Here is a 24,258-nt window from a genome sequence, read left to right as displayed (position 1 = left end):
AAGTAACGGCCGTGGGTATGACTGATCATCCGGAGCCACGATACCAGCTGTGGATTGACCGTGGGGAGCGGTAGGGTAGCGGTTAGCGTGCTGCGCTACGAACCCAGCGACCCGGGTTCGATTCCCGCTCAAGCCCAACACCAGTGACGATCATTTGAACCAGTCCTGGGCCTCCTCTAGGTCGACTCAGCCCCAAATGAGTACCTGGTGCCGTGTGTAAACATCGCCACTGGGGAGACAAAGGCAGCTGGACGTGGTGCTGACCACCCACCCCCTCGTATGCCGTGTTGGCCTTCATAGGTGCTCGCTAACAGCACTTGCCCCAACAGTCTGTTCAGGCTATACGGAGGATCTGTCTTTGTATGTATGACCAGATTTGTAAAACTTTAATGAAACTGGACGCAAGTTTACTTTTCCGGAGCACCTTATAACCTGGAGAAAACGGTAAATATAATTTGTATCTATTTGCAAAATATATATTTAAAAAAATACATAACCTTCAGCCCATTGTCAATCCACTGTTGGATGAAGGCCTCGCCACACCTTGTAGGTAATGGGGGGTTGTTTGACCATACTTCATCACATTGCTCACTGCAGGCTGGTGAAGAGGGCGTGCGGGAGGGGGGTGTCCAGGGCCGGTTTCAGACATCGATGATTGGCGATGTGTGATGGATTGAAACCGAGGGCCGCACTCACACAAGAAGTGGCACCAGTTCCAGGATAGGTTGTACTTCATTGGCACCACGGCCAAGCCACGTTTCTTCCAGCGGTTGTCAGCGTTGAACTTGGCGATATCTGCCTGCCGCTCTCTCACAGCTGCCGACGTCAGCAGATCTGCAAAGCAAGGGAGCGGGTGCCGCCATCATCACCGTCATCATCATCAACATCGTCACTCTTGCTATTGTTTGTGGTTATATAACTTGCATGTTGATGTCATCAATTTGACCCCCATCATGTATCATCGCGGTCACTGATGATGTTTATTTTAATGACTATCATCATCGCTCTGATTGTTGCCATCATTGTCAAAAAAAATTAAAACGGCCAGGTGGCTCAGCGGCAAAGTAAGCGGCTTGCGATTGAAGGGTTGTGAGTTCATCATCATCATGGTGATTCTCATCATCATCATCACGGTCATCATCACCATCCAAGAATCATCATCATTATCTACATGTGTAACTTAAACTTGATCATCGTATCCCATGCCCAACATGTCAGCTCGCATGTCCCGTGTCCTATGTCTCATGTCACATGTTCCATGGCCGTGTTGGGTGGCGGTGGGCGTACGACAGTGACATGTTCCCATTTCCCATATCCCATGCCTAATATCTTGTGTCCCATGTCTAATATCTTGCGTCCCATTTCCCACATCCCGTGTCTCGTATCTTGTGTCCCGTGTCCTGTGCGTCATGTGCCCGTGTGTCACGTGTGTGGTTCCTGTGTGAGGGAGGCACGCACCAGCGTAGAGCTGGCGGATGCTGCAGTAGGGCAGCAGGTATCCCAGTGGGGTGACATTGCCCTTGCTGTACAGGTTGAGCCTCCGCACTTCCACGGGGTCCTTGCCCAGCTCCTGCCCAATCTGCTCCATGATGGTCTCCATCACGAAGATGTTCGTTATCGAGCCTGCAGCAAGAGTAACGTCATCCGTCGGCTATCATCGTTATCCATCGATTATCGTCATTATTATCATCATCATCATCCGTAAATTCTAATCAACGACCATTCAACAAGCTACCATAATTTTAATGATTAAACCATTAAAAAAGCGAGGTTAAGGATAATTGTCATCGTCATCATCATCAGCAGCCATGGTCAATCCACAGCTGGATGAAGGCCTCCCCAAGACGCCTGCGATGTGATAATTCACCCATCATCTGTACTAGGACTGATTTCATCGCTCCGTCTCCTCAACCGACTTCTTCTCTTAAAATAATATCCTTTATTGATTTCCTCCAACTCAAACCCAGAGGTCAGTGACCCAGAGGAATCTCTAAATCCAGACGGTGCAATACTGTAAGATAATTCATTGACCGATTTATGGATTTATATATTTAATAATTTATGTACTCCTTTTCCTTCAGTTTTGTGTAGGATGCAGGTAACACGTTAGGTTGTTGAATTTTACTCAGCCGCAGAATCTGGCAGAAGGAAGGAAGCGACGGTGAAGTGTGGTGGTATCAACAACATTGCACACCTGTCAACCCCTTATCAGTGCCTACCTTATTACCGACCAATTCAGACCTTATTGGTTACCCCGTTCCCTTATAAATCTCCACGTTCATCCCTACAAAGTCCCAATGGAGAAACACAAACTAATAGACTTTAAAAAAAAATGCCCGCATCGAAACGGCTGTACGCCGTAATGGACCTGAACACTCAATTTCCCTGTACAAGAATACGGAGTAAACCGTATGGGTTGACACGGTCTGGCATTGGTTTGTGATTGGCCTCTTGCATTTGGACTTTAATTGCCGAGGAGAAAGCCTCACTGTGTCTCAAGAATAATTTCCAGGAGGCTCCTGCGATGGGATGTTGGGCCAATTTTAGGCGGCAGAGTGGGGCACGGTGATGACCCTTTGTGCCGCGCAGCGACAAAGACCTGGGTTTGATTCCTGGCTCGAGCGGCCAACGTAACATCGCTGCCGTTGGACACGTGATGTTCCCTGTGCCGGGGTTGGGATCCAATGTTCGGGGTGGCTTCTGGGTCAATCAGGCTAAACGAGAACGCATAAAGCGAGTCTGAAAAACGACCGTAGAGGAGCACGCTTCCCCCCAGATTTAACACATTTTCGACAACGAGGGCACCTGAAATTTGCAGCAATACCGTGGTTTAACTGCAGCTGTTTCTCAATGCAATGGGATGCCCGAGATGCCGTTTCGTGATAAATCAGCGGAGCCTCCTGAAGGAGGTGGCATTTTTGTCAAAGACGGGAGCTTTGAGCGTTAATGAACACACATAACTCTTTGGACCACGTGCACACCCTTCCACAACTCCCAGCAAAAACATTTACACGCGTGAATGTGCACACACACACACACACACTTCCAAGATCATTACTAGGTCATCATGGCCAATGTTGCCGCAGCGACAGCACCACACATCTGGTGCGCGGTTGACAGACAACCCCCATGGCTCTTGCAGCGTCCCACAGTTTGGCTTTGAGCGGCAGGGTGGCGTTGGTGGCAGGGTGGTACCAGTCGCGTCTCACAACAAGGGCCTGCGTGCGACTCCTGACCCGGGCGCCTCTCTGTCTGGGGTTTGTAAGTTCTCTCCCTGAGATGTTGACTACCTCGTCTGGTATACATGAGGTCATGGGTTCCATCCCGACCCTTGACGCCCGTATATTTCGGAGTTTGCATGCTCTCCCCGTGGTCATGTGGATTTTTCTCCGGGCCCTCCAATGTTTTTTTCCTCCACATTTAGAATCGACAGCACACGTTTAGAGTATTTGGCTGCTAAAAATGTTCACGCGATAAGCCGCTCTGTCGAGCTATCATTTTTTGCCAAGTAGCTTCTGAAAAAGAGCTGTATAGCTTAGTGGGCCTTACCTGGTACAATAAACAAAATAGTTGAGTTTTAGTTTACTCCCGGGTCCTCCGGTTTCCTCCCACAGCTAAAATAACCTTGGCCGCAAATCGAACTCTGGTCGGCAGGTTCATAATGCGGTGCGCTCACCCACTGTGCCACCACCCCGCCCCGCGTTTCACCAAAAGCTCCGGGTCAGAAATGACTCGAAACTCAATCTGGCCACTGTGGGTCGTGGCAGTTGTGGGGGGCGGCCAGGATTTCCACAGAGCCCAGCCCACCACCCCCCCCCCCACACCCCACCGTGTACGTCAACGCGGCGTCGCCAAACAAGGCGTCTCGGGTTGCGCCGCTCCGTCACAGAAGCGGCAGCGGCGGCGGCGGCGGCGGCAGCGGAGGCGACGACGGCGGCGGCAGGGGCGGCTGGGCACGCATTCCCACGGCTAAAAGGAGCGCTAACAATCGCGCTTCCAGGAAGAGCTGCGCCACCACTGAAAGGGAGCTTTCCCTCCTTTGAAAAATTCCTTTTCCCGAAATCCGCAACGTAAACACCGGTGGCCAGGCTTTAGAGCAGTCTGCACACCGGGTCGGTGGGCGGGCGGGTCGGCGGGAGGCGGGCCGAGGGAGAATAAATAAATCGCACGAGCAAATAAATAAATATCATGTTAGAAGCACCATGTGTTTTGTTAAACCGTGTTTTAGCAAGAGCGATTATTCTAATTGCAAAAGGCGGGAGCCGAAAGCAAGACGCTGCTTTTGTGAACGTCTGGGTCTGCGCTTGGGGGGGTTTCCAGATTTTTTTGCGGGGGGGGAGGGGAGGGGGAGTAAAACGATCCGAAACGTCTGCCCAGAAGGGCCCAAGAGAGGCCAAACTTGTCAGAGTGGAACCCAAATAATAGGGTACAGTTTTGAGAACTCCTATTGATTCGAATCAGATTTCACAACCAGTTTGAAAAAAAAAAAACGCAATTGTTTATTAGATCACCCAAGCTGGAAACCCTCGTTTGCTTGCAGTATATATGTACATGTATTTGTGGCCAATTTATTAAAAAAAAACGTTACAAGTATTAACCACGGGTTTTATCGTAGCAGAAGGTGGTTCATGCACATTGCTCAATGAACCCAACGACCACAGCCATTAGAGTTGCAAGCGATATGTAATCCGGGCATGGGGTCCTCCCAACTTTACTGACCAGCATGGTGAAGTATGGTCAATTAATATTCTTAGTTCTTTCGGTAAAGTCACGTTGAAGGGAAACAACAACAAAATATATATTTATATATATTTTATTATTTTGTTGTTTCCCTTCAACGTGACTTTACCGAAAGAACTAAGAATATGAATTACTGCAGTCACTAAAGCTTTAAATCAAAATTTATGGTCAATTAACCCCGATAACCGATATGGATGTGGGGAGGCCTTTATCAGTAGTGGGTTGACTAAGGACTGTAAACTATCATAATTAAAAATCGTTGCATGTATACATACACTTCTTGACCGATGATATTCTGTGACCAACACAATGATGAATTATTATAATTGATTGTGATTGGTACTTGTGCAGTGTTGGTGCTGCTGCTGTTGCTGGTAATGACGATGACGACGACGACTGATGAAAACCTGTACCTGGCGAGCGACACCACTGATGGCTCGGAGTGTTGGTCTTCAGTGCCACCGGGATGAGATGCCAGTTGGCACACTTGTACACTGCGTACGAACGCACGTACACACACACACGCAATCTATCAATATTTATTTTAAGTGGCAATATCGCCCTCAATAATCTTGTGCACCGGTGCCCATTGCAGCAGAACAGGAAACGTTGGAGGGGGCATAGAGAGCAACAGGAATGAGAAAAGAAACGCGCCACGACCTCAGCGGCTAACACCCACTGAGCAAAAAAAATTACAACCGCGCACAACCAATAGCATAAGAAAGGTAAGTAGTAAAAAAAAAATTGTTCATATTTTTTTTCCTTCTCGAGTCCTGGACAGATGCGTCTCGCAAGGGTGTTCCAGATTTGTTTTGGTTGCTGGCAACAACAACAACAACCGCCATTCGCCACTAAGTGGCGGTGACATCACGACGATGCTTATGCCAGGCCATGTGCACCTTGAGGCCACGTGAAGTGTTGAACGCTCGCTGGCAGGAGATCACGGGGCAGACCCAAGTGCCACGGGTCGACTGACTGAGATGACTGGCTGATACACCACCTGTGCCCCCTACTGTGCCAACTTGCTGTGCTTTAGCCACCCGGCGCTCCGCTCGTTGTTGTGAGCGGCGCTCCTCCGCCCTCCGTTGTTGTTGGAGGGCGACTCCCTCCAACTGCCCAGTAGCGTCCTTCACGAGCCTCCTCCACAGAGGCCGATCTTGACACCGCTGGTACCAGTCATCGGCAAGTCCACTCAGCTCCACGTCTTCCTGTACCACATCACTCCATCTCTTCTCTAGCCCGTGCCACACCTGCCTAGCCCCCTCGATCTGGCCGAACAAAAGCTGTTTAGGCATGCGGTGGCTGGGCATGCGGGCTACATGACCCAGCCAATGCAACCTTGCCTGCCGGAGGAGCTCACCGATGGGACTTTGCCCAGATCTTTCAAGGATTTGTGAGCTCCTCACACAATCCAGCTTGGTTAAACCCAGGATGGATCGTAGGCAGGCTAGCCTAAATGTTTCTAACTGGCAAAGATGCTCCATTAGAGGCACACATACACACACTGCTGCTGCTGCTGCTGCACCTGCTGGCAGGTGGGTCAGAGGTGACAAGTTCACGGATGACTCTGCATGACTTGCTGAAAGGATGAAGGTGGGCGGCTGATGGTAGTCGTCAGCTGATGACTTGCACGTTGCCGATTGAGTTCAGCGGCTGGTGTTCAGATTTCGAATGCTCGTTGACTTATGATAAATGCTTAAGGAATATGTAAAGTGAGATTGATAAATTATTTTAAGAGTGTAAGTGGGGATAGTTCTTCCTATTTCATACTTTCCTATTTTAAAGACTTCCTGGCTAAGCAAACGGTAAATATTACTAGAATTATTCACACCAGCAGGAATGCAGCTCTTAAGAGTTGATACAACAGAAAAACGCATTTCATCGATGTTTCAGAGGCTTTGTAAAAAAAACAATCACACGTGACACTTCAAACCCCACACTCCGGGAGCTGTCCGGCGCTGAGCTCCGGCAAATATTTGGTGTTGCCTAAACTCTGGGGCCCCTTGGAGCCCCTTGTGGGCCGGGCCCCCACCACGCCCCCACCCCTCCGCGCGCCCCCCCCGCCCCCCGACCCCCCCCCACCTCCGCGCTTCGGTCCGTGGCGGCTCCCCAAGCGCCGCCACGGACCGAAGCGACTCACCGTTGTCGGAGAAGCCGAAGCACTGGCCCACTTCGTTGTCGTTGTTGGCGCAGCCGTTGTCGCAGTAGTAGGTGATGAGCACTCCGTTGAGGAGGCCCTCCTCGGTGACACCCACCTGGAGGACGCACCGCGTGAGCCCAAACGCAGCTGTCAGCCGTCGGCCACGTAACAAGACCCTGGGGCTACTTGCCGCGGGTTCGGCCGTCGCCCGTCCGTAACGTTGCGGTTCAGCGGCGGAGGTTTTTGTGTCTCGCCGCTTAAATGGGCGACGGGGCAGCGCTCGAGCGAGCAGAATTTGGAATTTCCACGTTCCCCATAGTGGTGGGGTCGGTCTCTCCAAAGGACGAGCAGTTTACACAAAGCGGTACCGATTTTATCGACTCCTCGGGGAGATGATGGGCCGAGTCTCCACCAGACAAAGATTCAACGCGAAAAATTTTAATGAACAACAAAACAACGCAACCGGAGGCAAAAGTGAGCGGCGTATTATTCAGTGAGGAGTTACGGACGCTGGACATCGAGCAACTCCTGATTCCATTCAACAGATTACCAGACTCAATGTACAATTGTAACGTTAAAGACATTAACGCTTCAAATGAAAGATTTAGATTGAGTTCAACTCACGAGTGAAGTGAAACCGAAGCATAAGTACTGACCTTGTACTTGACGATGTAGCGATGGCGTTTCCCGAGCATCTCCATGTCATTGTGGAGACTCAATGAGCAACGCACCGGCCTCGAGAGGGAAACAAAACGCACGGCGGTGACATTTCTAACCCCACAATTCTGGAGGTGGCTTGGTGGCTCAGGAGGTCAGAGCCCCGAGCCGGTAACCTCTTCGGTGAATCCCAGCTGGAGAGCGCTCATTACCCACAAAGTGATTGCCACAGGTGAACCACAACACCTTGCTGATCCCGTCAAAGGAGCATGAACCAATCACGTAAACTCCGGTCATCCTCGCAGTAGCAGCAGCGGCTTTTGGTTGGCCGTCGAACGAAGACGGTCACCGGAATCGCCACACTTCCACGGCCGCCTGGAACGCTCCTCTTTCGCTGGTCCGTGTAACGTGGGATCGCTGGTCCGTGTCACGTGGGATCGCTGGTCCGTGTAACGGGGGATCGCTGGTCCGTGTAACGGGGGATCGCTGGTCCGTGTAACGGGGGATCGCTGGTCCGTGTCACGTGGGATCGCTGGTCCGTGTAACGTGGGATCGCTGGTCCGTGTCAAGTGGGATCGCTGGTCCGTGTAACGGGGGATCGCTGGTCCGTGTAACGTGGGATCGCTGGTCCGTGTAACGTGGGATCGCTGGTCCGTGTCAAGTGGGATCGCTGGTCCGTGTAACGGGGGATCGCTGGTCCGTGTAACGGGGGATCACTGGTCCGTGTAACAGGGGGATCGCTGGTCCGTGTAACGGGGGGATTGCTGGTCCGTGTAACAGGGGGATCGCTGGTCCGTGTAACGGGGGATCGCTGGTCCGTGTAACGGGGGATCGCTGGTCCGTGTAACGGGGGATCGCTGGTCCGTGTAACGTGGGATCGCTGGTCCGTGTAACAGGGGGATCGCTGGTCCGTGTAACAGGGGGATCGCTGGTCCGTGTAACAGGGGGATCGCTGGTCCGTGTAACGGGGGATCGCTGGTCCGTGTAACGGGGGATCGCTGGTCCATGTAACGGGGGATCGCTGGTCCGTGTAACGGGGGATCGCTGGTCCGTGTAACGGGGGATCGCTGGTCCGTGTAACGGGGGATCGCTGGTCCGTGTAACGGGGGATCGCTGGTCCGTGTAACGTGGGATCGCTGGTCCGTGTAACGTGGGATCGCTGGTCCGTGTCACGTGGGTTCACAGTGCTGTGGGGGGGGGCAGTCTTCGTGCAAGGGAGATGCAGTGGCAGATACAAATTGGTGGGGCGGGAGCCATTACCCCAATTTCCACCCCTTGAAAGAGTGGTGTTTAATATTTACCCTAGAAAAATGTAACATTTATTGTTTTCTTTAGCAATGTAGGCAGGGCCATCCTTAGGGGAGATGCGGGGTCCTTGGCAAATCCCACCGTGTGGGCCCCTCCCCGACCCAACAAACTACGTTGAAGCGCGGGGCCCCCCAAAGCGCGGGGCCCGGGGCGGCCCCCCCCCCCCCCATTCGCCGTGACCCTAGCGACAGCTCTGAATGTCGGGCGACATTTTAAAAGTTTGACATTTTGGTACCGTCCCCCCCCCTACCCCCTCGCACCATATACCAGCTCCGGATGTGCTGCTGGGGCGACGGCACGGCCCGGGGCGACCTCACCGGTTCAACAGGAAGGCGGCCACCGCCGTAGCGCAGGCCACCGTGTTAGCGCCAAGCGCCTTCCCTCCGTAGCCGCCTCCCAGTCGCTTGGCGGTCACCGTCACACTGCGCACGCACAACGCCCGGCATGAGCTCAATCGAGGAGTCATGCCACCACGGCCTGCTCGCTACCGACACTTCATGCCCTCCGCCAGACCACGCGGCTGCTGCGCGGTAGACGAGACAGTGAGCGGTGGGTGTCTGGTGAGCGACGGGCGAGCGCCGAGTTGCAGGCGGACGTACTCTTTGGCACGCAGGCCCACGGCCTCAGCGATGCCCTGCTGGGCCAGGTCGAGCCACTGGTGCGACGCCTGCACCTCGAGCCCCACGTCTGTGGGGACGCAGCGGCACACCTGCACCACACAGACACACGGACGGCACGGTTAGCCCAGGCACACATCCGTGCCACGTGGAAACACGAACGGCACGGTTAGCCCAGGCACACATCCGTGCCACGTGGAAACACGAGCGGCACGGTTAGCCCAGGCACACATCCGTGCCACGTGGAAACACGAGCGGCACGGTTAGCCCAGGCACACATCCGTGCCACGTGGAAACACGAACGGCACGGTTAGCCCAGGCACACATCCGTGCCACGTGGAAACACGAACGGCACGGTTAGCCCAGGCACACATCCGTGCCACGTGGACACACAGACGGCACGGTTAACACCAGCACACATCCGTGCCACACGGACATATGGACGGTGCAGTTAGCCCAGTGCATGTGCAACAAACTCCAAGGGGGAATGCGTACGGCTTTGGGTGGGCGGATTGCACGGCTTGTGGATTAACCGTATTTGGATAAATGGAAACATGGTACTTTCCACACGTACTCGTGACGTTTGCGTGTGGACGGTTTCCAATGTTAGTCCAAAAGTTTCATTGAGCATTAAGGCATCGGTGCTTAACTCCTGCTTGTTTACAGCCTATAACGGGCAGAAGGGGTAGCTTCATCCATAGGACAACCACTGTTGACTTCTTCACAATGCTGTACCAATTGTATCGGCCACGGCGGGCATGATGAGCTTCGTGACCCTCTGTTATTAGCCACTCCTCGGTCGCGACTTAGTGACGGATCACTTTGAGCAGCAACGAAAGCAGCAACGATAATATTCTACGTTTTCACTTCCATTCTACGCGGACAAAGACAATGGACGCGTTTTTTTTTAAGCGACTGCGCATGATCCGCGTTTGAGTGTAGCCTGTGGGCAATTCTCAATGTTAGCCTCTGCTGCCGCCTGATGAGGCTGGTGGTAATTACCGGCGAAATGTCATGGTACTCGAATTGTAAATGTCGTTTACTCTCCAACACGCCGGTGTGCTGACCAAGTAACTAATTTGCATGTTTTGTTTGCGTGACAAACCTTACTAATTGGCTGCGTCGGGTGGTTGCGGGTTTAATGACACAGACCTAACGCAAAAAAAAAAAGCCCTCTTATTATGCTTGGCTGTTGCCCCGACACTCACTGCCCCTAGCAAGGATACGAGCCACAAGTGACCACTGCTGAACTGCGTTCCACCGTTTCGTCCGGGATTTTATGGACTCGTGGGGACAGCTCCAATGCCTTTCTGAGTGGCCGTCGCCCACCCTGGCCTCCGTCCTGCAAACCTGTTCTACTCAACGTAACATTTGTCTAACTGTTCAATACCGGTTGTGAGTTCCAACAGCTGTAAGCTGTAATAATTCACCTTAAATAAAATGTTTTTTTTTGTTGCCTGCGTTATTGCTGTGCAAAATTATTATTATTATTTTCCTTCGCCTGTCCTTTTGGTGTTTCGCGAGTTTCCTTGACGATGCGAGGGAAATCGGCCCGAGTCTGTGCACGTTAGACCGCCACTCCCACATCTGGCAGCGATTTACGATTCGGACTGCGCACAAGCAGCCGGCAAAAAGAGACTCACCGGGAAATCACCGGTGCCAGGATTTATTTGCTGACTAGCAAGCGCGTCCCATGCCGAGCCATCGCTCCAGCAACACGGACATTTTTTTTATTTTTCACTCAATACCGAGGGAGAGGACTTAACTTCAAGTGCAGACCTACCTCACGGACAAATCCACCTGGGTGGTGATACAGTTGAGAGCACATGTGGCTCGCAGTCGTTCAAAGTCGTAGGGTCAACTTGGCCCGTCGGCCTTTCCACCGCCAATAGAATGACAACTCGTTGTTAGCCTTGGCCAGGAATAGAACTGAGGTCGTTGGGCTCATAGTGCAGTGTGCTGACCAAGGTGCCACCGCTCCATCGCCCCCACCCCCCACCCATCTCCTTATGCTCCTTCACCAAAATGCCTACGGCTGAATGTGACGACCTGTTGAACTTATCAGAATATACGAGGATATCTGTGGGTGCCGATAGGAAAAGTTTGGCGAGAATAAGCCTCGCTATGTTAATAGGGTAGGAGAGTCAGACGTATACATCGACGGACAGAGCTCATGCCACCCCGTTCTGCAGCACTCGAGCCCTTCGGGAGTACGGTTTCAGGGCAGACCCTGGGAGGTCAAATGTCTGCGAGAGGAAGCCTGTGCGGGTCAGGCGTCGACTGCACGTCGACCGCACAGCATAGGCTGGGATCGAGCACAATGAAGGGAACAACGTGAAGGTGTGGTGGCGTAAAACCGAACTAGGCCGTGACAGCCTCCTGATGTTGCGTGTCAAGATCGGCCCGGACTCCGATTCTGAGATGGAGCGACGGACTCCGCTCGCACGCAGAGGAGCAAGATGAGATTTGTCACATCGCAGGGCCGTGAGATGGCAACGACTTGAAAAAGCCTTCAACCAGCAGTGAAGAGATAACGGCTGCTGATGATAACGATGGTTACAGGTTGCTCAGTGGTTCAGGGCTCAAGTGACAGCCTAACAGGTTTTAGGCCGAGCTGCATACTAGGCCTTCATCCAGCAGCAGATTGATCATGGCTGAGGATGATGATGACGACGACGATGATGACGACGACGACGATGACGACGCATCACCACGACGTCGCTCAGCACGCTCGCCTGCGTCTCCATGTAGAAGTGGTACTGGTCGCCGGCGCGGATGTCCCCCTCGATCACACGGGCCGACTTGGCGAGCGCCGCCTCGGCGTCGCCCACCACCAGGTCGTCAGCGGGGCTCGGCCACAGTGACCCGGCGGCGATGGCGTCGTCCACGGTGAGCACCGGAGCGCGCTGATCCGCGTACGTCGCCGACACGGCCTTCGCCATCGCCTCGGCCGCCCCGCGAGACTCTTGAGCAGACGAAACGTCGACACGCGCAGTTAGAGCGGTTGATGAGCGGGCCGCGCCCGTCTTCAGCCGAGAGTTGCCCAGCGAAATGAACAAAAATGTATTCGCATCATTATGAGTACGTGCGTGTATGTTGGACTTCTGTCGCACCATACGTAGCCAACCGCGCAAATCGGAGGTGCGGGAGTAGCGGTGTTTGAAGCCGTTGTTGTTGGGATCTAGCAGATCGGCTCATTTAATTCACATCTGGCCGCTAAGTCAAGTTAAGTCGATTTCAGTTTTGCTTACACACGCGGTGCCCTTCTGTACTGGCGCAAAACTGCCACTCAAAGAGCCATCTCATTAATACTCAAACATAAAAATAGAACATTCTATGCAATGAGAAACAAATATATAGACCATCTAATATAAATATGCTGTCAGAGGCACTGCCACTAAAGTGGGATTGGCGAGGGGTAGAAATGTGGAAGATTATTTTTTTTCAACCTTGCCCTATGCAATGTTGGATATGGAGATTTTGAAGTACAGTATTCTGAATTGAAATATGGCATCATAAATTTTGATTTAAAGCTTTCGTGACTGCAGTAATTCATATTCTTAGCTCTTTCGGTAAAGTCACGTTGAAGGGAAACAATAAAATAATAAAATATATATAACAATAAAAAATTCTCACGACGTTTCGACCATAACACAAACGGTCGTCATCAGGTGTGTCGGTTCGCATTAATTTATTTATTTTTAAACGGTGTTTTTTTTTTATATAAAAACCGTCAGCGCCACGCGCAGCGATTTGACAGTTTATTTAGAAGGACGAGTCCATCTATGTTCTGAAAAGAGGAGGGGGGAGACGAAAAATTAATGTATGCTGTCTGAAAGTCACTGTAAGTGTGAACAATCAATTAAGACCTGGAATGGTTTATCAAATCTTTCCAATGATTGCTAAGCCAGAATCCATCTTCTCGGTTCAAATTGTCTCTGTGCTTGTATATGTGAATAGCCTCATGAACGAATCTCTCATGGTAGCCAGATGGCTTACAAAGAACCTCTGTCTTGGAAAAGTCAATGTCATGTGAGCCTACTGAATTATAACAATGATCTGCCATGGCCGAGGTGTTGGTCCTACCGTGTTTAAGGTCTGCTTTGTGTTCACAAATGCGGTCCGAGACATAGCGTTTGGTTTCTCCAATGTAACTACTACCACAGAGGCAACTTAGTTTGTAGACACCAGGGTACTGTATGTCCGGAATCACATATTTTACAGACGGAACCAGATCACGGATTTTATGTAATGTGTTGAAACGGACCTGGATCTTGTGTTTATTCAAGATTTTGGAGATCTTTTTTATGATCCCCGCAATGTAGGGTAAAGTGATGGTTTTGATAGGCTCCTCAAGAGGGTCCTTCTTCATGGTTTGAGTGATAGCTTTGCGGATTGTATAGTCGGAGTAACCATTAGCCTTAAGAGCTTGGTGTACGTGCTTGAGTTCACTGCCTATGTGTTCCTGGTCGGATGAGAGAATTCTTCTGTGATGGATGGTGGTGGGAATCCGGTTTCAGATAAGCATCCGTATGGGTAGCTTTCCTGTAGACAGAGTGGCTCATTGAACCATCAGGTCTCTTTTTAATTAGGACATCCAAAAAAGGTAGCTTGCCATCTTTTTCGACTTCCATGGTAAATCTGATGGCTGGGTGTATGGAATTGATGTGGTCGAAGAATTGGTCTAGAGCAGGCCGGCCATGTGGCCAGATGACAAAAGTGTCATCCACGTACCTCTTCCATAAGGTTGGGCGCAGAGTGGCAGTCTGGATGGCGTCTGTCTCAAATTTCTCCATGAAAATGTTAGCTATAACCGGAGATAGGGGGGAGCCCATTGGGGTGCCCTCAGTTTGTTTGTAGAAAGTTCCATTCCAAGTGAAGTATGTATTGGTTAAACAGTGTCTCACCAGGGGGGGTACCTCAGTGTTTAGTCCTTGATGGACCAAGTCTTCAATGATTGCGATGGTGTCTGGTACAGAGAATTTTTTATTGTTTTATATATATTTTATTATTTTATTGTTTCCCTTCAACGTGACTTTACCGAAAGAGCTAAGAATACGGCATCATACTTTGGATAACTCAATTTCTGGAATACTTTTTGGAATAGCGATATATAAAAGCCAATATATATCGTAGATGAACCTTGCTACCTATTACTGATTCATCATATAATTGCTTGAGGGTATAAAGTTAAATGTGTGAAGAGTCCGTACCGGCCACACACAGCGCAATAGACTGCCCCGAGTAGAGCACTTCGCTGGAGCAAAAGATCTCTTCCTGGAGGAACTGTGAAGGCATTGTGGAATTACGACCTCCTGCCGGGATGTCAGCGGCCGTTATCACCTGGATGGAGCACACATTGCGAAACGATCAAATGCGTCGAGCGTGAAGACTGAGTGTACTATGTACACGCACGTTCTTAATACATGCTGCCGTGGTGTGATGGTCAGCACAATGGACTTGCGACCCGAAGGTCGCCGGTTCGATCCCACCACAGGGAGAAACCTGCAAACTCCAAATACACACGCGTCCGGGTCGGGATGGAACCCACGACCTCCCGTATACCAGGCGGGGCATTTAACGTCTCGCCGCAGTGCCAAGATGTTCACTTTGCTGGAGAGGTGGTGCAGTGGTTAGCACTATGAACTCGATGACCCGAGATCCATACCCGGCCACGACAAACACCGGTGGCAAGCGATATCTGAAATCGGTCCTGGGTCCCACCTTCACGTTCCCACGCTGAACAGAGCGGTGAAGTATAGTAAAGACAACCCCCATGACTGACGTGGCATAGGGAGGCCTTCATCCCACAGGAGATTTAAAAGGGCTGCAAATTAAATAAATAAGAGACAGCTGCTGTCATTTTAATACCCTTCTCACAATGCTGTACTCGGAGCACAAAAAGTAATCTGCTTTCTTTATGTAATAAAACGTCAAGATGCTAGCTATTGTGAGTTTTTTTTTTAGTCTCTAGGATTTAAAAGATATTCTGACCTTGGTTTGGGTGTGCTATGTTATTTTATGCGAGGGGCAATATATAATTATGTTCTGCTGTTGCCTTATACATCGTTGTGAGATGCAGTTGTGCATGAACGACGCAATATAAAATATAATTATTATTATTAATAGGAGCACAGATCGAAAAGTTAGAGCAATTTTAAATCAACTGTGTCAGTCTTCTGCATTCGCTAACTTGAGTCCGTCGTTTCAATTCAACTCAACATTTAAATGTCACGCGGAAAAATCCGTGTAGCCAGCTACCCAGCCAGCTCTGGTGGTAATGGCCCGCAGGCACTAATAATGGAGTTATCGTTGGCACGGGACAGGAGTCCAGCCAGCAGCCAGCGAGGAAACTGGAGGCAAAGATTGTGTTTTAATAGAAGTATGATTATGACGCATTCTTGATGTCACTGGTGCACGTCAGCTGGGCGGGCGTGCGTCTCGCTTTTTAAAAGAAAATATTACCTGGATAATCCCTCGAGATTGAACATCTCATTTACAAGGGTGCCTAGGGTGTCAAATGACATGTGCGTAGCACAGGTGCGACGATTTGTGGCTATGCACCAGGAGGGCAGCACTGTGGATAAAACCCCGATATGGAAATGAAGGATATCCTCGGTTAGAATTAAGTTTTGAGCCACCAATGATTAAATCTTACTGGACATCTTTGAAAAGGGGCCTCATAGATCATCGGATTCCTCCAGTACAAATAACACATTCTGGTCCTACTCTGAAATCGGCTTCTCAAACACAACGATCAGATGGTCTGAGCCAGGTCGCCAATGACTGCGCCAAAAGAAAATCGTACAAATACTGTGATGGCATTTTTCCAGCTCTCAGAACGAAACACTGTGGTCCTGGGTTGGTGGGTGCCACCGCGTGGATATAAGAGCAGGGATATAAGAGGTCCACTGAAGAGACATCGGAAGTCATTCTGTGGCACCAGCTGCTTTCCAAAAGCGAGGCGGTGCATTGCTCTGCCGCAAGAGTTCCTGAACGGGGGACGTCTATATCTCACGACATGGCTACATTTGCACATTTGATATCTACGCGAAAAAAAAATGCAATTACAGTTCTGGCACATTTACTCTAGGCGATTGGGTAAGGGGGGGGGGAGTTTAAAAAGATATTTTTTTCGAGGCTATCACGCTTCACTAGACGTAAAAATAAAATGGTTAGAGACGCGAAGGCGCACATGTGGTAAGAACAGCGGGAGACATTTCTTGAAATTACCTTCACTCAAAAAACACGGCAGAAAAAAACAAATCGTACGGGCGACCCCGTTGTATCGTGCTGCGCACATTTACCAACTGACGGACGCGCAGACTTCTTACCACCCCCCCCACCCCCCCTCCGTTTGCCGAGCCCGGTGATTTTTTGAAAGAAAAAAAAACGGTTTGGCCAGGAGTTGCGGAAGGACCAGCCTTAAATAAACAAGGGCCTTCCAAGTATTAGAAGAGGTTTATAATGCTGCGTCTTACACCGCTGTGCCTTCTAATAACGGCGATCGTCTACGGCTCTCCGTCAATCCACCGCTGGGTTGAGGCCTGTCTGTCAAGGCGGATGTTTGACCGGCACCACACGCCACGTGTCAACCGCGGTTGGGTGTGAAGGACCACCACCGATTTGCGTGGTTGGCTACGCACGGCGCGAAAGTAGTTCAACATGCGTGCGTGCGCTCGTACAAAGACGGTGCCCAGGAATGGTTTGAGTGATCGCAGTCAATAACAGGCGCTCTGGTGACCCGGGTCACCCTTATAAACGTAACTAGCCCTCCGCGTCTCTTAAGTTCTCACAAATTTAGGCAAATTGAAAATCGAACGTGGAAGATGGAATTGGGACCCAAATGGTCGTGAGCATGGACTTGGATTCGACAGTGTGAGATACCGGGACAAGGCGAGTTCCAGAGAGTAAGGACAGCAGAGGATAATGAGCGATTCTGCCTCTAAGCTGAGGTCAACCGGGGGATTTTGACGGAAATGCCTCGGTCGTTGGAACAGAGGTCACCAGAAAGGGAGCAGAGGGATAGGGCGAGGGAAGAGGTCGGTAAGGATGCCAACTCATGGCCTAGTGCACGTGAGTTTAGAAGTCCTTTGCTTCTATTCGTTAGCATTGTTGGTGGCGTGGATTTATTTCCGGGGCCCTCCGGCTTTTCCCTCGGCATTGAGAAACGTGCGTTTAGATTATTGAGTTTTATTTGGCTACTGTAAATTTCCACGTGATGAGCCACTTCGCTCAGCTGTCATTTGTGGCCAGGTCGCTTATGAAAAAGAAGCTAATAGCCCAGTGGGCTTTACATGGTAAAATAAAGATCTTTTTTTTTTCGTGATTTGCTTACTTTTCCTATATTTTGCACTCCTGTCGTGATTTTGCGCTGTTTGTTGCTCTAACTTTCTGACCTGCCCCCACTGGACAGTATGAATACTAATTCAGATTGTTGTACTATTCCCTTTCATTAAATGTAAGACATTATTACATTATTATTGCATTTTTGTCGGGTTTTTTTCGGAACAGGAAAAAGTATATGAAGACTACAAATCCTGTTTCCACGGTGGTCTAAAAAATACAGCTGCAAAAAGTATCTCTAACAAGGAACAGATATGTACGTATTTAACTTTTTGAACATTGTTTTATTTTACTTAATTCCACATAATAAAGGGGTCCGTTGGCTCTAGGAGATGCACGTGTGCATTGGATGCGATCCAAAAGGTAATCTGAGTAATCGGTTACACCATTCACCCGCGGTAGTTTTGACAGATTACGTTGTGGATTACCCCTGCTCCAAAGCAATCGTTTATCAAATACATTGTTTTAATTTTACACGTTAAATCAGTTACGGAAAGCACATGAGATGAATGCCCTTGCATTGAAGCCCTGTGCTGTCATCTGTACACAAATGGGTCTGCGCGTTTGCACCAGAAGATTACGCTCCCTTCATACAAGTCGATTATAATTTTGTCCATTTCCCAATTGTCCTTGGAGTTGTCTTTTCGGTTTCATTTCACGAGATGTAGAATCCATTTGGAACTCTTGTAGAGAAGTGGCATAACGGCCCAACGACTTGTATCACGGGCCGCAAAAAAAGAGATATCACAAAACTACTTCTGATATCCCAAAACGTGACCTCTTTCAGCTACGCATTGGAGGGGCGCATTTTCCAACGCCATACCACGGGAAGTTGTTCGTCGCATGGCAGTCAAATTGAGCTGAAAAGTATCCAGATAAAGTGAAAGCCAAAACGTTAACATGAAAATAAAATAACACTTTAACCAAATGTCACATGTTTGCACATGAGGCTGGAGGAATCCGACGACCTATACATCTCTTTTCCACAGATGTCCAGTGAGTGCCCAGGGGAAACCCGCACATGTGAGGAGATAATGCTCCAGTGAAACCAATATTTTCCATTGAGAGAGCTGGAATAAAACCACCCATTAAGTATAAAGCCAAATGTTGATATAAAGGTTGTGTAGTCAATGGTGACCAGGCTGAGACCATCCACTTGCTAGAATTGAGAACCCAGTGTTCTCAATTCTAGCAGCGCCAGCTCAGTGTTGTGATCTCTGAGCTACCCAGCCACTTCAAGCTGCTATTTACATGGAATTCAAGAGATGTGTGTGCAGCAGTAGTTTCTAGGGAGCGTGACATTACGGTCTTAGTCAAGATAAACAAACCCCTTGAAGGTGCATCATATATTTTCCTTCAAATCTATTCTTCACTCGAACAGCAATCCGATGTAATCTCATTGTATTCTACCAATTACAAGATGCACTCTTCCCCCAGTACTTTAAAGGAATAATTGGTGGTGCACCTTGTAATTCAATAGCTGTGCGTGTGTGCGGAGCGGTAGTGTTGTGGTTAGCGCGCTGCGCTACGAACCCGGCGACCCGGGTTCGATTCCCGCTCGTGGCCAACACAGGTGACGATTATCTGAACCTGTCCTGGGCCTCCTCCCCTAGGTCGACTGGGCCTCAAATGAGTACCTGGCGCAGTGTGTAAACATTGCCACAAGGGAGAAAAAAAGGCGGCCGGGCGTGGTGCTGGCCACCTACCCCCCCGTGTGCAGTTCCGGCCTTCATAGGTGCTACTCGCTAACAGCACTTGCCCCAACAGTGTGTTAAGGCTATAGGGGGGACCTTGGTTTTTGATCAGATTCGTGTGACTCTATTGACACTGGGCACGTGTTTGGGGTGCGTCTTACTTTCCAGAGCGTCTTATAATCCGGAGAATATGGTGTGGGTGTATAGATATATAATGTATTCAGGGTCCCCTTGTCCATCCACTTCTGCATAAAGGGCACACCAGTTATGGGAATTGTTTGATCAATCTTCACTATACTGGTCAGGGCAGGTTGGTGAAGAGGGAGGGCGGGTGGGGAGGACCAGAACTGATTCAGATATGAACCACTGTTAGTCGTGGCCGGGAATCAAACTCAGGTCGCCGATGTATACAGCGCAGTATACGCTAACCACTCCACCTTTGCTCGCCTCGCAGAGATCCAATTCGTCATTAATTTGCTTGTTCCTTCAATTTGTCAGTGTCTATAGTGCAGTGGGGGGGGGGGGGGGGGGGGGGGGTGGGGGGTGGTGTGGAAAGCGTGTCTTGGGATCTGGAGAATACGGTGAATATGAGACACATGGGCCCCACCCGGGGAACACAGGCCCAGCTGCAAATGCAGCTCGAGTGCTGCGGGGAGGAGCCATCGGGTCACGGAGCCGCCTCAAGCGTCTGCCCATTTACCCTGACGGCCCCGGGGATGGCGAGGGCAGCTGCGGAGTCGATGGAGATGAGCTTGGCGCTGGGCACGGAGCTCTGCGCGAACACCGCGTACAGCTCCCCGGCCATCGCGGGGATGTCGTTCACGAACTCCGCCTCTCCGCTCGCCTGCGCAGGAGAGAGACGGGAAACGGGCGTCACACGCGCTGTGCACCGGCGTATATCCGCGCTGGTGGCGAGATGTGAACTACCTCGCCTGGCATATAGGAGGTCGTGGGTTCGATCCCGACCACCGACGCCTGTATATTTGTAGTTTGCACGTTCTCCCTGTGGTCACGTGGATTTTTTCTAAGGTTTCTCCTCCACATTTAGAAACACGCGTTTTGAGTATTTGTCTGCTATAAAGTTCCACGTGATAAGCCACTGCGTTGAGCTATCATTTGTGATAGCCATGCCACTTGTGAACAAAAAACTGTATAGCTCAGTGGGACAAAAAAATGGTTTAAAATAGTAGTAGTGTGTTTTCCACTGGCTATTTGCCGAGCTGAACCGAACCAAACCGTGAAGCTCTGGCCTCACAAGACGACTGAATCTGGCTCGAGGTCAAGATTAGTTTAAGAGTAAATTGAATTCGACATACATTGGAACTCGACAATTGTTCACTGCGTGTGACGGCAATGGCACGGCTCAGGTTCTGCAGTTGGGGAAACAAGCGGTCTCCTCCTGAACCACGCAGGGCTGATGACGTACATGTACGTCATCATAATCGGAAGAAAATTTTAAATAAAGTAACTTTATCGGTACCGAGGCTCCCACAAGGTCTTGCAGGAGGGCGTGTAGCACAGATTGGCGCCGGCTATCACAGAATGCAGTTGGTGTGGCTACAGTTCTCTGCGGTGAGTAACAATGCATTTTAAAACAACGGCCCTACGCCTCTCTAATTAAAATGAACGCTGAGCCGCTTGCGCGTTCCCAGATTCAGCGGTGAACTGGACACCCGCCCTGCAACGTGCAGACGTCTCGGACATGGAAAAGGGTTAAGGCGTCTCTTGCACGTGCAAGGAAACGTGAGCACCCGGCAGCAAAACCCCACGCTTGTTCGGGGATATCACTAAGGTCTACAGAGACCGTGTTCGCGAACTCACTTGCTGCGCTGCCTTCACGTGGCCACCTTGCAGCCCAGCCTATATTTTCGGGAGCTTTACAAACCTCGTGAGTGATCCACAAAATCCTCGACTATTGAGGAGCACTGGTGTGCGCCACCATGCATGTACTTTGAACTTCTTTCGCACCGTCCGTAGGTGCCGGGGGGTGGAGGACAACGAAACTAAGCACGCACAGTAATACCGCGGTATACGTCGTCCGGTTGCGTTCCTCAAAGATGCCACGACGAATATCGAAGAGGCAAACAACCGTACGTGAATAATACACTGCACTCCACAGCGCGGCGCATTTATTTCCGCGCGACGCAAAGTCGTTTCACGTGCAGGGTAGGTGGTGGAGGCGAAGGCGGAGAGGCGACGGATGATGAGAAAGGAACGGACGACGATGCTGTCAGCGACGTGAGAGTGTTCGTGTGTGGGGGCGGGGGGGGGGGTTCAGGCGACGCAGATCACTGTGTTAGCGGGTGTTAATAATAAAGCGACTAAGTATTTGCGAAACAACGTAAAGAGGGGGAGACGTAAATCGGGGTATGAGTGTAAACCGCAGCCGGTACACGCGCATTTGTACAGTCACGTAGCGCACACTACGCAAGTTATTCTCTTTCACTGCTGCACTTGTGTCACTACAATACAGTAACAAATCATATTCACTTTGGGCCCAGATAACATCTTTACATGGAACCGCAGATATAGATATTAAATTATTTGCTTTTATTCCATCCTAGCCCACAGGCTAGCCTTTAAACTAAATAAAGACCGCAATTTTCTCTTCAGTGTGTGTGTGTGTGTCTGTGTTCAGGAAAACTTCAGGAGCCCGGAGAGAATGAATAGGAGGCGGGCGGCTGGGCAGTCGGGTGGATGGGGTTTAGCGTGGGCCCGTGGATTCTGCAGCAAATGAACCTCCCCCCCCAACGCCTCCCAGCCCCGCCACACTCACTCACTCCCCACAAGCCGAGCCTATAATGGAAACTAGGTCAGCGATGCTGCTGGCTTGGCTCGAACATTTACGGGTGCGCCGCTAGCGGCCGGTGGTTCCCCCAGATCGGGGGGGGGGGGGGGTGCGGGAGTGGTGGTGGCGGCTGTGGCGGTAGTAGCCACGTCGAAGAAAAAAAAAGACCTCCCCTTGTTTACGATGGGCGCGCACTCTTCCCCCACCACCCCCAACCACATTGAGGAGTGCATTTCCCCTTTTCACTTTTATGAAGAGGCAAGGCGGTGCGCTCGCCGGCTCCGAACCGACGGTCTCACGAACTTCCCCCCCCCCACTCCCACCCCCCCCCCCCCACGAAACCCATTAGAAGACGACGTTGTCCAACGGGACAGTGTTGCTTCATGGCCAATGACGAGCGGACATTTATCAAAGACTCGGAACACACACAAAAAAAGTTTTTTTGTTGATTTTTTTTTTAAAGGTGGCCGCCAATTCTTAAGAGCTTGAGCGCTGCCAATGGCATCTGGGCATGTGGGGGGGGGGGGGGCCCAATTCTGGATCACCGCAAACAACTGACAACCACAGGAATCAGAATCCCTGTTTAGACCTCAGGAGGAGTCCGATGAGCTGTGAAGCTCTTTTTAAACAGTTGTCCAGTAGGGTCGGGTCAGTACGTCACAACTGCGGATTGCTGCGACATCTTCATTTTTGGTCTCTGGCTTACGTGGATGTATGTATGTGCATATCCGTGTATGGAGTTTTTTGTATCGTTTGCTTTTGCAAATTTTTGGTTGACCCGCCCATCCTACATACAGACAAATGTGTTCTCAGTCGAGCCAGAATGACAATTTAAATGTTAGAGGATATGGAACGTATAGAATACTATTTATTTATTTACACAGGAAATCCTTTCAAAATCTCAAGAGTCTTTTTAAAGAGTTCCGAGTTGAGCTGTCGGGCTAATTCCGCTAATAAGCGCTTGGAATGTCGGGAGAAACTAGAGCATCCAAATTAAAACCCACCGCCGCTATACGAGGTCCACACCGATGGATCCAAGAATCCAATTGCTGTAGCCGCAATTTTCTTTTCCCGGACACCGCGCGGTGCAGCAGGGTCGGGAAGTTTCACGGAACCGCGCGATCCACCGAAACCTCGCCTCCAACGCGCTGGGGTCACAGCCACGAGCGAAGGCACAACGCTTGGGCCGTGAGGGTGCGTGGAGTCAACGAACTTGCGACACCGTGTTACAGCAAAGTTCCCCCGAGGCCCCTGACGTCGCAGATGTAAGTCGCGTTGGGCGAACTGCTGCGGGATGAAGACCCCGCAATGCACATTCAGCCGGCTGGCACAACCCGTCAGCATGGGTTCCTCACGGCCAAAAGAGCCGTGGCAGGAATTTGAAAGCTCGAAATGCCACTTCGCTCCGCACACACGCACACACGCGCACGCTCACGCGGCAACTACAGAAGCCTGAGTCAGGGCCTCCTGCCAGAGCATGAGATGGTCGCTCATCTCCACTGACGGCCCTGAGTCAGTGGTAGCCATTCCACATTCCTGTGCTGGAGTCCAGTCTCTCCGTGCAACGATTCCCGCTGACCTTTATTGACCCGAGGTTTTGGGGGGGGGGGGGGTGGGGGGGGGCAAAATACCAAGTTGACTGCCCTACCGGGGATATGAAACAGGTCCCTGCAGGGTGGGCTGGTAGGACAAGTCTCTGCGCTGTCTATTGCTGATTTTACACCCAACAGCACGAGATTTCACTTCGTTAAAGCATTGGAAGGGGACGGACGGACGGACACATTAATCTATTGCAGGCTGGTACACTCAGTTTACAACTTCGTTCCTACCAGTATAAACTCAATTTCAAGCGAAGCGCTCCGGCCATAGCGCCACGCACCGAGCACTCGCAATGAGAGACACGTACAGAGAGAGGGCGGAGCGGTGGCGCAGCGGTCAGCGCACAGCACTTGCGGATAAGACGACCAG

At 50.7% G+C, this 24,258-nt stretch overlaps 1 protein-coding gene across 2 annotated transcripts in view; it reads right to left on the bottom strand.

Annotated features, from left to right (window-relative positions):
* Positions 1-24,258, bottom strand: part of LOC116953590 (xanthine dehydrogenase-like) — a 94,584-nt gene that overhangs the window by 36,619 nt on the left and 33,707 nt on the right. For both annotated transcript variants that reach the window (XM_032973918.2, XM_032973919.2), the window contains exons 14-23: positions 20,203-20,346; positions 14,676-14,805; positions 12,198-12,427; positions 9,445-9,554; positions 9,163-9,267; positions 7,537-7,615; positions 6,881-6,995; positions 5,154-5,234; positions 1,459-1,623; positions 697-834 (exon numbers count right to left, since the gene is read on the bottom strand). In XM_032973918.2, coding sequence (XP_032829809.2) covers positions 697-834; positions 1,459-1,623; positions 5,154-5,234; positions 6,881-6,995; positions 7,537-7,615; positions 9,163-9,267; positions 9,445-9,554; positions 12,198-12,427; positions 14,676-14,805; positions 20,203-20,346 — 1,297 coding nt within the window. The remainder of the gene's footprint in view (positions 1-696; positions 835-1,458; positions 1,624-5,153; positions 5,235-6,880; positions 6,996-7,536; positions 7,616-9,162; positions 9,268-9,444; positions 9,555-12,197; positions 12,428-14,675; positions 14,806-20,202; positions 20,347-24,258) is intronic.

The sequence above is a fragment of the Petromyzon marinus genome, chromosome 52 (assembly GCF_048934315.1).
Source record: "Petromyzon marinus isolate PM22_M1 ecotype Great Lakes invasive population chromosome 52, UKy_Petmar_22M1.pri1.0, whole genome shotgun sequence".
Classification (NCBI taxonomy): Eukaryota; Metazoa; Chordata; class Hyperoartia; order Petromyzontiformes; family Petromyzontidae; genus Petromyzon; species Petromyzon marinus.
Note: the sequence above shows the minus strand (reverse complement) of the source record. Positions and strands in the feature narration are given on the sequence as shown.